The 17,714-nt window shown below is 35.7% G+C and overlaps 1 protein-coding gene across 1 annotated transcript in view; it reads left to right on the top strand.

The window, feature by feature from the left end:
• The window catches only part of LOC129243400 (UDP-N-acetylglucosamine--peptide N-acetylglucosaminyltransferase 110 kDa subunit), a 31,104-nt gene extending 16,255 nt beyond the window's left edge, over window positions 1-14,849 (top strand). Inside the window, exons 6-10 of the mRNA XM_054880376.1 lie at window positions 608-804; window positions 4,042-4,237; window positions 8,994-10,722; window positions 12,204-12,384; window positions 14,428-14,849. Of these exons, the coding sequence (XP_054736351.1) occupies window positions 608-804; window positions 4,042-4,237; window positions 8,994-10,722; window positions 12,204-12,384; window positions 14,428-14,695 (2,571 nt within the window). The 3' untranslated portion in view covers window positions 14,696-14,849. The remainder of the gene's footprint in view (window positions 1-607; window positions 805-4,041; window positions 4,238-8,993; window positions 10,723-12,203; window positions 12,385-14,427) is intronic.
• Window positions 14,850-17,714: the final 2,865 nt, after the last annotated feature.

Genomic DNA, 17,714 nt, shown 5'->3' on the forward strand with positions numbered 1-17,714 from the left:
CCGTTCAATAGGTTTTTTTTTTACAACACTAGGCCGAAAAAAGTAGTTTTGAGATAAATGAATTTAAAGTTTTGAGAGTGGCCGCGTGACAAATCTGAGTCTACCTGCTAAAACGGCTATAGAATCAAAAATACTGGGAATATGCTTCCAAAAAATTTGACAGTATATTCTTAACAGCCTTTCGAAAAATAAAAAAAAATCGATTTTTTGAAAATTCTAGACCACCGGGACCCCTTAAAGAACTTTGCAAACTACGGACCTGGAGCTTTCCGGGACTGAATTTTATTACAAACCGCTTCGAGTTTTTGTTCGGTAATAACGAGAGACGTCACTTCACTCGTGTTGAATACAATATGGCAATATATTTTCAGATATTTGAGGAACAATTATGCACAACATGTCATGTACTTGTTTGCCCTAGGAGTACTTCTTTTACATACTCTACTCCAAGTAAGGAAAAATTAAATCCGTTCCACACGCAAATATTTTTTTAAATAAATCCGTACCCAAGAATCCATGAATTTGTCAAACTTTCAGACGTCCTTAGTTGAATGCTAAACAAAGTTCACTAGCTGTACTAAAATATTTGTATTTTGTCACTTTTTAGGCTTGTTATTTGAAAGCTATTGAAACATGCCCTGGATTCGCAGTGGCTTGGAGTAATTTGGGATGTGTTTTTAATGCACAAGGCGAAATTTGGTTGGCAATACATCACTTTGAAAAGGCCGTCACTTTGGACCCTAACTTCCTTGATGCATACATTAATTTGGGAAATGTGCTTAAAGAAGCAAGAATATTTGACAGGTAAGTCTAAACTTTAGCATAGAGAAAATTATAAAATATTCCACTAACATTGATTATTTAGTACTTACTTAATTACTCTGGACATAAAGATCTGGAAAAATGTAGGATATTATGCATTATATTATACGTATATTTTAAAAATTATGCTTCTAAATTTAATAATATTTTGATATCAACCAATAAAAAGAAACCAAAAGGATTTATAATTATGAACTTCTGCTTTACACATCACAAACAAAAGCTGTAGCTTTGTCAACTGTATTTAGGAGGCTGTAATTGTTTATTTATGAATAAATTTTTACCATTTTCACCTTCGTTTTTGAATAGTGTCACATTCAAAAAAGACTACTATGCGTAAATAAAGCACGTACATGCACATATACAAAGTTTGTAAAGCGCTTACACACTGTTTGGGAGCTTCTCTTCCTATTTGTGGTGTACGTCTTGACGGCTTCCACAAATGGAAATACTTAAAGTTTTACGTCGGCACCGAACAGCAGATGGGTTTTTATGACGAGCTTTTCATCGCAGAAATACACCCAGAGGTTTGCCACGGTCTGCAGAGCAGCTTCTAGAAAAAAAATTGTCTATCAATTGGTGTTTCGTGCCCGCACCAACTTATTCGACTACGGCGGCGGCTAAAATTTGTTATCAAATGACGTGTATATGCGTGTTGTTAAATTACACAGTGCGACATTTAAAAACACCTGGCAAGTGATGTTATTTTCCTTGTGCATCTAGTCGAGAAAGACAATAACGGAATAATAAAATTTTTGAAACAGGCAAAATCCTGACTTACGGTGAAAAACGCGGGTTTTCGTACCTTTACGTACTTATAAGCTAGCGATATACACTCGTCCAATCATCAGTCGTTGCTCAGACCGCAACGAAGTGTCATTGGTTGACTTTTTTCCTATACCACCAACACAATCTCAGTTCTTTTGTAAACACATCTCAAGAGACATCAGCTCATTAGCTGGTTCTGCCAAATTCGCTCAGAGCCGAATAACGGTCTGTTAAAGAGCTCACTTTTGAAATCTTTTCATCATGAATTACAACGGTACTAAACCTTTTTTGAGAAAATTATGAAAATCGGGGATATATCAAATGCCAATTTCAAAAACCATAATACATATATCCAAAATTACTCCACCGCTTTCAAAAGCAAATACATACATCATTGGCAAAGTAATTAAAATTCCTTTCTTAAAACTTGATTCGTGATGTATTATTTATTTAATGTTTTAGAGAAAACCAAATTTTTTATGAAAAAATACGAAGAATTTACTTAAACGATTTTTTTTTGTGTTTGCGCGATTTTCTAGTCGAATATCTCGAAAGGTTATGAGTACGTGGATTAAATTTGATTGCTTCTCTATGAAAATAGAAATGAAAATTTCTCGTAAGGTGTTAACTTGCATTAGATTGCAGAAGAAGTTTATTTGCGATTGAAACCAATACAAAACATTTGTTGCCATATGGCAACATTAAAAAAAAAGCACTTAACAAAAAAAAAAAAATATAAAAAAAAATTTATTTGTATTGTTATTGATCCTAAAATAAATACTCAAACACAAAATTTGGATTTTTTGGATAGCGCAATAAAAAGATGTAGCGAAAGGGTTAAACGCACCAGCTGTAGATCAGTGTTTGGTGTAACCTTGCTGAAAAGATTTAGTCCAATGATAATAGATTAGGGGTGAAGTTCATCGCACTAAGCAGGGTTAGTTTAATGAGGCTGCAGCCCTTGGCCGGGAATAACTCGTGTTGTTTTGATAAGTCGTCCGTTCCAAAGCTCTTCCAAACCGAGGTGAGATGCCCCTGCAAATCTGGAAAGGCTGAGAGAAGAAGCTCATGTGGGTATGGAAATGGAATCCGTTATGTTGGATATAGACAGTGCTGGTGACGCCCTCTCGTTTGCGCCACCGGTTATAAGCATCTGGCTACTCTTCGACAGGGTGAAAGAGAAGAGGTTTTCGAACTTGGAGAGCGGGGACACCGTCCTTGGGGTGCTGGGCAGTATTATCGAAAATAAATATTTTTCTTATAAATCTTCAGCACTCTACGGCGCCCACCAACTTACTCCTTGAGCAAGGTGGAGCTGATGTAGTTCTGATGCAAGTACTCAGACTTAGGTAGAAGTAATGATATTGCTGAGCTCAGGACGAAAACCTATAATGTTGCTTATTTCAGCAACGGTCAATCGACGAGGTGGTGGACATTTTTACCTCAGCTTATAATAATGCCCCTGAGAGCTCATGTCCACTTCGAAAACTTTCTAGGAAGAAAAATCCGCCTTGTAGGTCATTAAACTTAGGGATTTGTGCAGACGCTTTTCAATAGGGCTAGACGAATTAAGCACAAATCAGGATAGGAACTTTATGAGATAAAGCTAGGAATCTATAAGTCCAAAATTAGGAAAGTCGAGAAGGCATCGATTCATGAGTCCGCGAGTTTCAGACGAACTCTTTCGAGGAATTCCCACTCCAAATAAGTACTTTAGAGACGAAGTGGGATGTTGGGCAATGAGCAGCGAGGAGTCGCTTAAGTTGTTTCTCGAAGCCGATTTTCGAATGCAGTTTGGATCTTCCAAGCCCTTCAAAACGCCTGGTTCCGATAACATCATAACTGAACAACTGCAGAAGTCTGCGGAGGTATCGTGTCATTGGATGGCCCGTATTGATGGGAGCTGCTTAGGGATAGACTTTATATCAAGGTTTTGGAAAGCTGTGAGGGTTGTTTTCATATCCAAGGCAGGCAAGAGCTCACAAGCGCTCCCTAAGGATTTTGTGCCATTCAGTATTTTTTCCTTATAACTGAAAACCTTTGAAAGACGGTTTGACCTGCACATAAGGTGTGATATAAGCCTTTTAAAACAAGAAAGCCATTCTGCTACAGCCAAAGATCATTTAAGTTCATGTCTTAAATTTTCGGTCACAAAAATCATTTATCATACCTTTGTAGCGCTCATCGTTTACACAAAGGATGTTTACAGCAGCATTTTCAAAGAAAAGTTAGTCAAAGATGTCAATGCTCTCAAATCCGCACTAAATTTTTTTTGCCTATTGTAGTTGGTATGAATATCGATATGCTTATGTAAACTGAGTGTGCGATATGCGAAATATTTACATCTGAATACTCATTTAAAATATGAGTTTAATTTTTATTTAAAAAAATCTAGAATTTGAAATACCCTGCTTATTTACTCTTTATTATATAACAATTATATCTTTCTAGAGCGGTAGCGGCATATTTACGGGCCTTGAGTTTATCACCAAATAATGCTGTGGTCCATGGAAATTTAGCATGTGTCTATTATGAGCAAGGACTAATTGATTTGGCTATCGACACATATAAGCGAGCAATAGAGCTTCAACCAAACTTCCCAGATGCGTATTGTAACTTAGCCAATGCACTCAAGGAAAAGGGACAGGTAATTTGTAAGAATATGAAAGATCATAAAAATGTTGTGGAAGTCTTATTATGGATTAGCCTAAACCTGCCATTCTTCTGAGCAAACATTTAAAATAGCAAGCAAGTAACAGATACTATCATGGCCTACAGAAAGTCATCGATAGTTTTGAATACTATCGATAGCGTCCGATGATTTTCAATTTATACTTTAACAGTTTTTTTACTTTTACAAGAGGGTCTGCCAAAAAAAAAGCGATCAGTGTAATTTGACATCACAAGCCACTCCAGATTTTGTCGGGAAAATACTCCAGAAATGCTGGTAAAGAATACAAATGTACTTCTTGCCTGCCAATTAGGTATATTTCGTATCCAGGGGTCGGCACTCGAAGAGTAACCAATTAGTTTGGAATATTACTTTTATTCAATTCAAAGTAAAAAATATGTGAAAATAATACAAAATTAAGAATTAATTTACTTTTGCTCGATAAAACTACCTTTTGCCTTGACTATGGCCTTGGGACGGTCCAGAAACGAGTTGCAAGCTGCCCGAATGTGACTTTCAGGTATTTTGGCCCACTCGCGGACAATAGCTTTTTTCAGCACCTCGAGACTGGTGAATCCTTTAGTTTGGACCTTGAGAATAATCCATTCATTCGCGTCTGGTGAATTTGAGAACCATCGTGTGGACGTTATGAAGTTCGGAACATTGTTTTTTAGCCATTCTTGGTTCAAACGAGCTTTGTAAGACGGTGCCGAGTCCTGTTGAAACGTCCATGGTCTGCCACCGAAATGTTTGTCTGACCGCGGCTACGAAGCAACCTCCAGAATACTTTCCCGATAATATTTCACATTTACCTTGACGCCAAGCTCGATGAAAACGATTGGAGAGCGCTCATCTTCGGTTACAGTGGCCCAAATCATTACCTGTGGCGGATGCTGCCTCCTGGTGGCCAATCGATGACTCAAATTCTAGTATGAACGGTCGGTCAAATAAAACCTATCGTTTTGGGAGTTTACGAATTACTCAATTTGAAAAATTTTCTCATCAGAAAACACAATGTTCAGAAATTGACCACTTTCGGCCGAGCGAAGCAACTCCTTCGCTCTTTCAAGTCTGACTTGTTGCTGCTGTGGTGTGAGATCATGCGCGTTTTGGATCTTGTAAGGCTTGACTTTGAGATCATTTTTCAGTATGCGGCGGATGCCAGATATTTTCAGTTCTTTTGCCATTTGATTGGCACTTCGTCGGGGATTTCGCTCAGGTCGCTTCTTCACTTTTTGAACCATTTAACGTGACGTTGCAGTCTTTTGATGACCACCTCAACGGCGTTTCGCGACGCTACCAATATCATTGTAACGAATAATGGTGCGATAAACAAAAACTTTATTTACTTTAAGGTGCTCGAGCTCACGAACAATCGCTGTTTGTGGTTTTCCAGCCAAATAGTTGTATAATGCAATCACACTGTTACGTTTGAAATCCATTACTGATTTTCTTTTTTCGCGTTTACTCTCGGCAAAAAGATCCGCGCGCTTATAAACAATACTCTGGACAACATTTAGCCAACTTACAGACAGATGCCCGTGCATCAGCTATGCAAGCGGTCTGAAATTGGTTACACTTCGAGTGACCGACCCTGCAGTTTAAGTTGCATTTGAAAAATATTAAGTTTAATTACAGATATATCAGTAGTAAAATTTGCGTTAAATAACTATAGCATTGGGACTTATTTACAAGTTTTCACAATTCTTATTTAAATTTAATAAGTTTCTTTTATGAAAATATAGTTCATTCCCCTACAAAAAACGTACAAATCTTAGTTTCAATCTTTGTTCAAAATTAAAAAAATTTAACAAATTTTCGTCAGAATTAAAAAATTTCAGGTACGTAGTTTATAACTCATTGAATTTTTTATAATAAAATTTAAAAATGTTGATTAAGAAGTGTCGAATTTCGAAGACAATTTATTGTAATTTTTTAATTTGCATAAACTTTCAAAATTTCATTTATATTTGTTTTTAACTATAGTTTCATAAAATAAATTTTTTAAATTAAATAAGAAACACACGTATTAACGCTTGTCAATAAGTCCTAGCGCTATTGTTTTTTAACGCAATGTATATCGAATCGAGCCGTTAATTACACTATCCAACAGGTTTTTGCGAAATTATTTTAATTTTGGAATTTCTCAGGATTAATGCGTAGTTTTTCGTAGAGAATATGAAATTCTCCGTGCTGTTTTGTGCTTTTATTTGTGGAATTATGCCGTTCATCTTTATTCATTTTCATTTTCATCAAATGCAAATTTTAAACGACGAATTTTGATTGATATCAAATATATTTTTAACAGAACAAAATGCAATTTCACTCGGCGATCGCAAAACCTTTGATTAACGGTATACTCCATGCTTTACTGTGTTTCCATTGACTCTTTTCCCAAGACTTTCTTCGTCGCTTCACCATGTTCTCTGCCTTTCGGAGCATTTATGCAGAGCTATAAAAGTATAGATCTCAGTACTAGTTCTAGTTTCAAATCGAAAAAATTAGTAACACCGAAGAAGAAATGTTGTGGTTGTCTTCAAGTACAATTCCTTATTTAGTTAAAAATACACAGGGAGCAAATGTTATGCACACTCTATTAATGAAGAAAGACAGAAATTCGGCGAATTCCATAATCTGTACGATACTTTAAGATTGTATCCCGTCAAATTGTTTGAATTTGTATATGCGAATGAATATCAATATGTTTGATTACAATTTGTTAAAAATTTAAGAAAAGCTTCAAAAAAGATGGTACAATAGTCACCATAGACCCATTTCACCTAAAAAATTATTAAGGATAACCATAAGGTAAGTTGTAAGTATTTATTTGAAAATAATTAACATAAATTCGGGAATTCGTAAGTAGCAAAATTAAAAAAAAAAAAACAGAATGATGATTTAGTAGTGAAGTTCTACTCTACATCCAGCTTAGTTAAGTACTGTTTTGTTAGTTTTTATACGTTTTGGGCATTTTTGTTTTTTTGCATATAACGCATACAAAAATTACACAAAATATACGGCTTGCAATTTATTTTGCTAAAATAAATGAGCAATAAAACTACAGACGTTAAAATTTAAAAATGTATGCTAACGAAAGGATTACAGAGCATTCTTGAACTTTCTCTTACGTAAGTTGCTGCGAATAGAAGGTGCAACAGAGTTCTACGTGCGTAAAGAATTGACGAAAAACAACCTTGTAGAAGAGGTTGGATAATTGTATTTAACATAGATGCAATCAGATCATTCAGTGTAACCAACTTTGTGAGTTTCTGGTAAAGATACATAGGGGTATTATCCAACATAAGTCGGAATTGAACAAGTGAGAAAGACTAAATTCTATAATATTTAAATCGAATTTAAATGAAGAGGGGTGCGAGTTTTATTAATTAGTTATCGAGATTCTCGATTTACTTGACTTGAGTAATTCTGCATCACGTATTGCTCTTTTGAAAATTATTATTATATTGGAGGTGGCTGTGGTTATTGGCCCACTTCAAGATCAACCTAGCTTGGACTAAGAGTCACAGTTTCATTGAAATGTATTAATTTTTGCGCAAGTTATCGTGCGCACGAATGGACAGGCTTGGCTAAATGGACTCCTCTCTATATATCTTTATGTCATTACATACAACCGTTATGTGAACAAAATTATATTGGTAAAGTGCGCGGGTATAAAAATACAGTTCTTCGCTTTGATCTATTTAGATATTCCCAATAACCACGATCTATAGCTAATGGTTTACTTCCATTTTGAAAGCCCGTACACAAAGTGAGTAACCATCTGTGTTTCCGCCAAAGTCTCGTGATGCACTAGAGTAATTTGTTGAACTTCGCTCACATCTTCGTCGGACTGAACCTCATCTGGCGAAAACCCCATAAAAACTAAATAAACTTCCTTAGCTCTAGCTCATCTATTTTTATATAAGGAAGAGTGCTAAAAACTATTATTCATAACAAAACATGCATGAATAAATGAACACTTTTTCTTCATTAGAGAATTTCGTTCATCATCGTTACTTAGGAAAACATGTGATTATGTCTAAGTTAAACGTTTTTATCAGACCTGCAAAAATTTTACTTAACTGAAGTTACTTACTTGTATTCTAAATGGAAATTTTTTGTAAAATGTAAATTCTCTCTTAAGTAATACTTTTAGAGAAAAGCACATATATCGATGGTCTGGAGAGATTAAGAGCAAACCGCAGGTGAGCGGAGAGCCTTCCTTGTCTAAGCAGTTCATCAGCCCGCGAAGTGTCAATGGCAAAGAGATGTTGTTGTAGCAGCATAAACATTCCCCATGCATATATGAGGAATGCTGCTGAAGTGAAAGTCCTTGGCCGGATATAAATGCGGGTCATTCCGGTTACGTAGAACCGATTGTCGTGGGAACGCACAAACAAAGAGTCTTAATTGTCGCTTCAAGTTCAGGCATTGTTTTCAGTAGTGAGGAAGAAGGAAACAGAGTTTTACCCTTGCAAAATCTACACTAAAACCGAAAATGAAGTATTTTTTTTATTTCTGATCTTGATTTTCTAGAAAAGTAGTTATAAATTGATCTGTGCTCTTAAGGGGTTAAAATTAGTAAAAAAGGACTATACAATTGAAAAAAAAGTTTAGCTTGGCAATAAATAAACTCACGATGGGGATTAGGATATAAGTGATGAAATGTAAACGAATATTTAAATATATTGAAAATTACTAAAACTTACTCATAGATTCAATTTATTTGCAGGTTAAAGAAGCAGAAGATTGTTATAATACGGCTTTACGTTTATGCCCAAATCATGCTGATTCCCTAAACAACTTGGCTAACATTAAGCGTGAACAAGGCTATATTGAGGAAGCAACTCGCTTATATTTAAAAGCTCTTGAAGTATTTCCAGATTTTGCAGCTGCACACTCTAACTTAGCTTCGGTTCTTCAGCAGCAAGGAAAATTAAAAGAGGCTTTAATGCACTACAAGGAAGCCATTCGCATCCAGCCAACCTTTGCAGACGCATATTCTAATATGGGAAATACCTTAAAAGAGCTTCAGGATATTAACGGTGCTTTACAATGTTATACACGTGCAATTCAAATAAATCCAGCCTTTGCTGATGCACATAGCAACCTGGCGAGCATACATAAAGATTCGGGAAATATTCCAGATGCCATACAGTCATACAGAACGGCACTGAAATTAAAACCAGATTTTCCCGATGCTTATTGCAATTTAGCTCATTGTTTGCAAATTGTATGTGATTGGACCGACTATGATGCCCGAATGAAAAAACTCATAAGCATTGTAGCAGAACAGCTTGAAAAAAATCGTTTACCATCTGTTCATCCACATCATTCAATGTTATATCCACTATCTCATGAATTCCGCAAAGCTATTGCCACTAGGCATGCAAACCTGTGCTTGGAGAAAATTCATGTATTACACAAACCACCATACAAGTTTTCGCGTGAGTTACCTGCTGATGGTAGATTACGTATTGGCTATGTGAGCTCAGATTTCGGCAATCATCCTACCTCTCATTTAATGCAATCAATCCCAGGCCTTCATGATAAATCACGCGTTGAAATATTTTGTTATGCCTTGAGCTCCGACGATGGGACAACCTTCCGATATAAAATCATACGTGAAGCCGAACATTTTGTGGATTTGTCGCAAATTCAGTGCAATGGTAAAGCTGCCGACCGCATATTTTCTGACGGGATTCACATATTAGTAAACATGAATGGATATACTAAAGGCGCCCGTAATGAAATCTTTGCATTACGTCCTGCGCCAGTGCAAGTTATGTGGCTGGGATACCCTGGTACTAGTGGTGCTAGTTTCATGGACTACATTGTTACTGATCCTGTTACTAGTCCAATGGAGCTTGCTTCACAATATAGTGAGAAACTTGCATATATGCCGAATACATACTTCATAGGCGATCACAAGCAAATGTTTCCCCATCTTAAAGAACGTATTCTTGTATGCGATAAACAACAGTCTTCTGTAGCAGACAATATCGCAGTTATTAACGCTGCAGATTTATCACCTTTAGTAGAAAGTACAGATGTTAAAGAAGTTCGAGAAATAGTGAATGCGCATAAACCAGTAGAAATTACCCATAAAATTGCAGAACTCCCAAATACTACTCAAATTGTATCAATGATTGCTTCCGGTCAAGTCCAGACCTCTCTTAATGGTATTGTTGTTCAAAACGGGTTAGCAACAACACAAACAAACAATAAAGCCGCCACAGGAGAGGAAGTTCCTCAAAATATCGTCATAACAACTCGGCGCCAATATTTATTGCCGGACGACGCTATAGTGTATTGTAATTTCAATCAGTTATACAAGATAGATCCACAAACTCTACAATCATGGGTTTCTATATTAAAGAACGTGTCAAACTCAGTACTATGGTTGCTGAGGTTTCCTGCAGTAGGAGAACAGAATATAAAAAAATCTGTCGAGGCGTATGGTAAGTAAAAGTTAATTTGATAAATAGCTTTACTTCTCATTAAACACTGCGCTTCTTATGAAGTCCATGTTTAAGTGATAATAAAAAAGTAAGTAAAATGAGTCTAATCCTACGTCGGAGGTGTGGCTATTATATAACGTGTCTGAAGGCGTAAAACATTTTATTCTGATTTCATACATATGTATTTACTTATAAATACCTTCTTCCATCAGCTTCCTCAGGACCTGTGTCGCTTTCTCATTCACGGCTTCAACAGACTCAAATCTTTTTCCTTTTAATATTTATTTCGACTTGGACACACTGAAATCGCACGACTCAAGAACCAATGAAGAGTATGAGTGATCCAAAATTGCGACGATGTACTTGGCTAGAGACTTCTTGATAAGAAGGCAATGCGGAAGGAGCTTTTGAATTTTCTTGGTGTCGAAGGCTATTTTTTTTCCTCTTTTTTCACGGAGTTCAGCAAGAATGTGAAGATAGTAGTGTTGACTATTAGTTTGAGTGTGGGACTTCGTCTAGTATTGAATGACCAGTAGTCCCCGTGTTTTAACATAACATTGGACACGTCGCTGTATTTCGTTTCCTTGAACTGAAGTGTAACATGTGATTCCACAGCAACTATTATGAACTTTGAGCACTTGAAAATCTGTACGATTTGTTATATTTAGTTCGACAATAAGTTCAAAATTTGGGCAAAGGTTTTGACAGGTAATCTTACCTAACTGAGGCCTTAAAACGCCTTTAACAGCGTTTTGTCAGATCGGCTGCATTTTTCGAAGTAACGGTTTTTGAAAATTTCCCTTGGGGCCGTTGAGGGTTCTCTTAGAAACAACCTTACATCACAAATTTTGAAATAGAGGGCCATTTAAATTTTAATGTATATGTACTTATATATACCATAATATAGGATGGAAAGAAAATGTTGAATACATTTTAATGTGCTTTTTATATTTTTTCATTTATTTTTAATTTTTTTAACAAATTGCAAAATTTAACTGTTTTGTAGGTATCTCCCTCAGTTTTAAAGCTCTTCTGCTAAAATTTACCACAATACTTCTTTTCTATATAACCTCTATTTCTGAAAATCATCCAGAGCGAATCACTTGATATAAGGTTTTTTGAAATGAGCTTGCATACCGTTATCTCGAAAACTGGATCCAATCTGACGCCAATGGATTTAGAAGGTCCCAATTAAGTGATATCAAAACTTTACCCAAAAAAAATTTTTAAATCCGTTATTAGTTCTTTTCAAAGATAAGAAGAAGAAAAAACTGTAACAATAAGAAAAATCTATTTTTTTCATAAATAACTGCAATTGCATTGAATATAATGTCACTTTTACTTTTTTTCCGAAAAGTGGCTTAAATTCTTTCTAAAATCCCTTTCCACTACTAATATTTCTATCTTTATCTATGCAACAATTACATAATGTCCATGTTAAATAAGTTTTTGAAATTAATAGTTGATTTTATGTTTTAAAGGACTTTCTGCTGATCGAATAATTTTTTCGAACGTGGCTGCAAAAGAAGAGCATGTCCGCCGTGGTCAGTTAGCTGACATCTGCCTCGACACACCGCTTTGTAATGGGCACACCACATCTATGGATGTTCTATGGACGGGAACACCTGTCGTCACGTTACCAGGAGAAACATTGGCATCGAGGTAAGTATTATTATTAAAATAAGGAGTTCACTTGATAGTTTTGGCGATAAAAACTCACCATATCTGTTCAGGTTAAGTAGGCGGCCCAATGTGCTTAACAAATAAATGTATAGTTTTTCGACGAATCCTCGTCAAGTGAAATAATGCCTTTATGCCACTAAAAAAATATTCTTTAGCCTTCTCTTTAAAATGGTTATCTAAAGCCACCTTCATCTCAGGCCTCGCTTGCCAGCTGAAATGGCTGAGCTAAACTAAGTAATTATTTTAAAACTAGCTCCAATGTGGCCAGTTGATGTCGCCCAGACGGCTGATAGCGCGATTAGTAAACTTAGCCCGCGAAAGATCGACAGTGGCATGGCGCGCAATTCTACTAAAAGCAAAGATCGTCCAAATCCATATCTTCAATTCTCTGTCATTATCATTCAATTTGTTGTTTTGTAAGAAGCCTTAAAATCCTAGAAACAAAATCCTGGTATCGGAACGATAATGAGCGAGAACGGGGGAAAAATATGTGCCAGCACATACAATCAAGTATTATTCCCTCGAAATCTGTTCATGCAAGTTCGGGTACTTTTGCAAAAGCTAAAAACAGATTTAGCTTGCTTAGGGATTATACTTCTGTCCGTAATCTAATACAGAAGTTGAGCGTGTTTTCAATACCATGAACATTTTTACAACTAAAATCAGTAACCGCATATCATTGATTTCCATTAATTCATCACTACATATTAAGAAAAAATACAAACTATTGCTGCGAGAGATACAAAGTACTTGGTGAAAATTACATCTCCATCAATTGCATCAGCGTTTATACATATGGTATACTCTCAAATCAGTTTTGTGGCCAGAAGTCCAAAATAATGATGACAGTAGTACCTTTAATCTCAATCTGATTTATATTACTTTTATACCTGAGACTGATTGGTTTAACATACATAAATCGCAATATCTCGAGAACTATTATAGACACCATAAAATTTTTTTTTTCAAAATAAAGGTTAAATCATAAGGAATCGTTACGTGTATAACAGAAAATCTAAAAAAGTGGCCAAATCAACTAAAAATTGATTCAAAAAAATTTTTTGACTTTTTTTTGGTCAAAATTTCGAAATTTTTTTTTTACATAATACTAATTTAAACTACTTATTTGTTTCTATATTGTCTGTAAATTGCATTGAAATCCATCCACCGGTTCAAGAAATATTGATTTTTGAAAAAACACGGTCCCGATATTCAACATGGCGTAGATGACTCAATTTTGAAAATTTTTCAAAATCCTTTTAGGCTTGAATGTATCTTACCTAGAACTAATATTTCCCAAAGTTTCAAAGAAATCGAAAGACCACTTGCAAATCTCATATTTTCTGACGGAGTCTTACCCATATACTAAACGCTTAAATGGCACCTAAACCACATAAACCTCCTAAACTTACGAGCTCGTAAACCATCTGTAAAAATTTATATGAAAAGTGGTTTACATAAATTATGTATTTTTGAGCGCAGTTTCAGTGGGGGTAGAGAACAAACATGTCTTGCGTTTTTTCTAGGATGTTAAAGCTTTTTCAAATCCAAAATTTGACAATATTGCCCAGACCGTAACAACGAACTCGTCCAACATTTCTTGAGCGAATGCATAATAATACGCTCGGGAGATATGTTGTGCAATAAACAGGAGCTTGAGTAAATTTTTAAGAGTGACAATATTTCCCAAATTAAGTTATGTTACTCCAATTCCAGTATAGCCACTAGGTAGTGCAGGTGCACCCCAAGCACTAATATACTTCAGAGTTACTAGGGAAGCATTGTAACCAACTAACCATTATACTTATGGTATGTACTTATTGAAATACTCCCATGCAGTAAAGCAAATACCAACAAATAATATCAAATTGAAGATATTAAGAGAGCCGGTCTACCAAAGTAGATCGGGAGGGCTGCCCATTAACCGAATCATATGTAATTGAGTTTTCATTGCCCAAAGTACAGGAATCTTAATGATACCACTTAATAATGTTTTTATATTTATTATTGTTTTGTTTACAGAGTTGCTGCATCACAGTTAGCTACGTTGGGGTGTCCGGAACTTATAGCACACACAAGGCAAGAGTACGAAGATATTGCTATTCGATTAGGCACCGAGAGAGAATATCTAAAAGCGATGCGAGCAAAAGTGTGGAAGGCACGTGTAGAGAGTCCATTGTTTGACTGTAGCCAATACGCTAGAGGGTTAGAAATGATTTTTAAACGAATGTGGGAACGTTTTGCAGCTCATGAAATCCCAGATCATATATCTGCAGTGGCGGACAAGTGAATCTTCTATGAGTATATATTTAAATATTTATTATTTTATGAACGCGAAGATAAAAATCAAATGTTATATATAAAACAATTTGATGTATTTAAAAAAGAACAACCAATAAGTTTTTGTCATTTCCTAATAGAAATATGTATGAATATTGCGTAAATACGATTTTTATTTTCAAGGGAATCAATGCATCTTTCTAATGTAAGTATGTAAAAAACCAACAACTATCACAGTAAAGGTCTCAATATAAATCTAAATTGCAGAAAGTCTTTTGAATAACTTTTGTGGCGAAATTCTACGCCTATATTTGCAAATTTATTCCGCTTTATGCAGAGTGCTCTACTTTCGATTTGTTTGTCGAAAATTTTGGGAGCTACCTTTTTTTATGTCGTTACTGTAAACACCATTTATGTACTTAAATTAAATGATTTCATAAAATCTCTTAAATGATGATCCAGAAAATATCAAAAACTATAAAAATAAATAAATAATTGGCGCGTACACTTCTGTTAGGTGTTTGGCCGAGCTCACCCTCCTATTTGTGGTGTGCGTCTTGATGTTGTTCCACAAATGGAGGGACCTACAGTTTCAAGCCGATTCCGAACGGCAGATATTTTTATTAGGAGTTTTTTCATGGCAGAAATACACTCGGAGGTTTGCCATTGCCTGCCGAGGGGCGACCGCGATTAGAAAAATGTTTTTATTAATTTTGCTTTCACCGAGATTCGAATTAACGACCTCTCTGTGAATTCCGAATGGTAATCACGCACCAACCCATTCGGCTACGGCGGCCGCCAAAAACTATAAGGTTGTTAAATATAAATGGAAGTGATTTGGGAACAAAACGAAAGCAACAACAAGTTCGCCATTCCCTAAGGACATGCCGAACCAAGGATGATAGTGGTCGTTTACACAGGGAAACATTTTGTCCGTGGGAGAAGGACGGCTGCGGAGAGAGAGGGGAATTTGTCTCCAGTACTGGGGATACGCTTTGCGCTTCTTATTCGTATTTCCAATCTTAAAGCAATTTTTGATAGTTGCTTCATTTGTTTTCTTCTTTTGTGGGAGAAAGTTCTGAGTTCTGTGTTTTAAATCAAACGGAAGAAATTAACGATGCAGGATTATTCTTCCTAGTAAAGTTGGTATAATTTAAAAAGCGTATGGGGCATTTTTATTTTGAAATCTATTTTCCCACCATTTCTGGATACTAAAGTTAATTTTCTTTTTAATCAAGTACAAAAATTTATATATATAGGTGTAAATAAATAAAAATTATTTTATCAGTTTGCCTTCCGCATTGAAATATTTAAGAAACTGTTGACGAATGTTCTCCGGTTTACATGTTAGCGGGTTGTAGAATGTTTCCGAACCAGAAGATGCTAAAGTAGTAAACACCAAAATGCCGAAAACAATTGTGCCCGTGTGACCGCGAGTGAAACATGAAAAGAGAATTTCCAGTGTCTCCCTTTCAGATGTCTCCGTGTGTAAATCGGCACATAGATTACCAGGTTGCTATTTAATTATGGTGAAAAAGAAATTTATGAGGGAATCTTTGGCTGCCACGTCACTTGGAGATTCGGCAGCCGAATTCTGCACGATTATTTCACATGCTTCACATTGTTCAGATAGCAACAAAGTAACATACATAAGTGAAAACTGCGTTGAGTTGTTTTCATATATCACCAACTCAATCTTGTCGCCAGGCGAATCCTGCACAATCATTTCACATATGGTGAAAATATTTCAAAGGTAAGCTCTAGAATAATACCGTTATTCGTCTATGAGCGAATTTGACAGAATCAGCTGATCAGCTGACGTCACTTGAGATGAAATTGTGAAAAATGAACCAATCCATCCGAACAACTACTGATTGGACGAGGGTGTGAATGGAAGCATCTCTGAGTCAAACGGAAAAAATCTGTGCCACGAAGGGATCTGGCGAGAATAATAAAGAAAACCCGGGAAATCAGCGGGGAAGCGGTCTGATAAGCACAATTACTAACAAAAGCAGGCATGGCATATGACTCAGGAATAATAATATTAATATGGAAGGAATAATAGGAATAGGAATTTTATCGCAAATGTGGATTTCCCGGTGGAGGTAATTTTGGGTGTAGACAGAACACACGTAAAAAAGTTTCAAAGTCTAAAGATAGACAGGAGAAGTACCAGCAGATGTGTGTACTATTACTGGTAGATACCATTAGTATTTCAAACATCGATGCTTTTTCCCTGAGGTTATATATGTTTCTCGACTTTCCCGTCACTTAAAACAAAGTAAGTAAAAACCACAAATACATTTTATAAGCCTATTGGTATTGGCAATGCTTGCGCTTGGAAGAATATAATGGTAATTATCCGGGAATATGATAGAAATCGCGTGTTTTTTCTCTGAAGTCGAATTACTAATCGGGCGAATAGTTAACAGAGGTGATGGAATTGCGAGTTGTGAAAGTTCGAACTCGATTCAAAGCCAGCTAATTGAAAATAAGCTCGGATTTTCACATGGAAGTAAATCGTGTTATTTCGTTATATACGATGTACATACATACATGTATGTGTGTATATAAGGGTGTTTTTAAGAGCTTGAGAATTTAAGGGGTAACACCACTGTACACGCGTAAAATAAACACGATTTTTAAAGAATTTTTTTGTATAGAAGGAAAGGGGAAACAATCACTCTGATTTGGGAAGTTATTACTTATATACTAAAATACAAAACTACAAAGTTTGATCGAAAAATTTTACAAAATGGCGGCATTGGAGACATTTTTGTAATGTGGTTTCTCTTGAAAGAGCTCCGCGGCACGCAGCACAGAGGGTGCAAATTTTAATCTGGAACAAAGAAACATTTTTTTTCTTAATCTAGATAAGAATAGCTAGAGAAACACGTAGGGGATTTAAAAAATATTTATTTTTGTGGAATTAGCAAGCATTTGAAGGAAAAAACTCTATTTTGGACTAAAAAAACGGCACTTAAATAATTATAACAATCGTTTAAATTAATCTATCGAAAATCCCCTAC

Source organism: Anastrepha obliqua, chromosome 4, assembly GCF_027943255.1.
Source record: "Anastrepha obliqua isolate idAnaObli1 chromosome 4, idAnaObli1_1.0, whole genome shotgun sequence".
NCBI classification, from domain to species: domain Eukaryota; kingdom Metazoa; phylum Arthropoda; class Insecta; order Diptera; family Tephritidae; genus Anastrepha; species Anastrepha obliqua.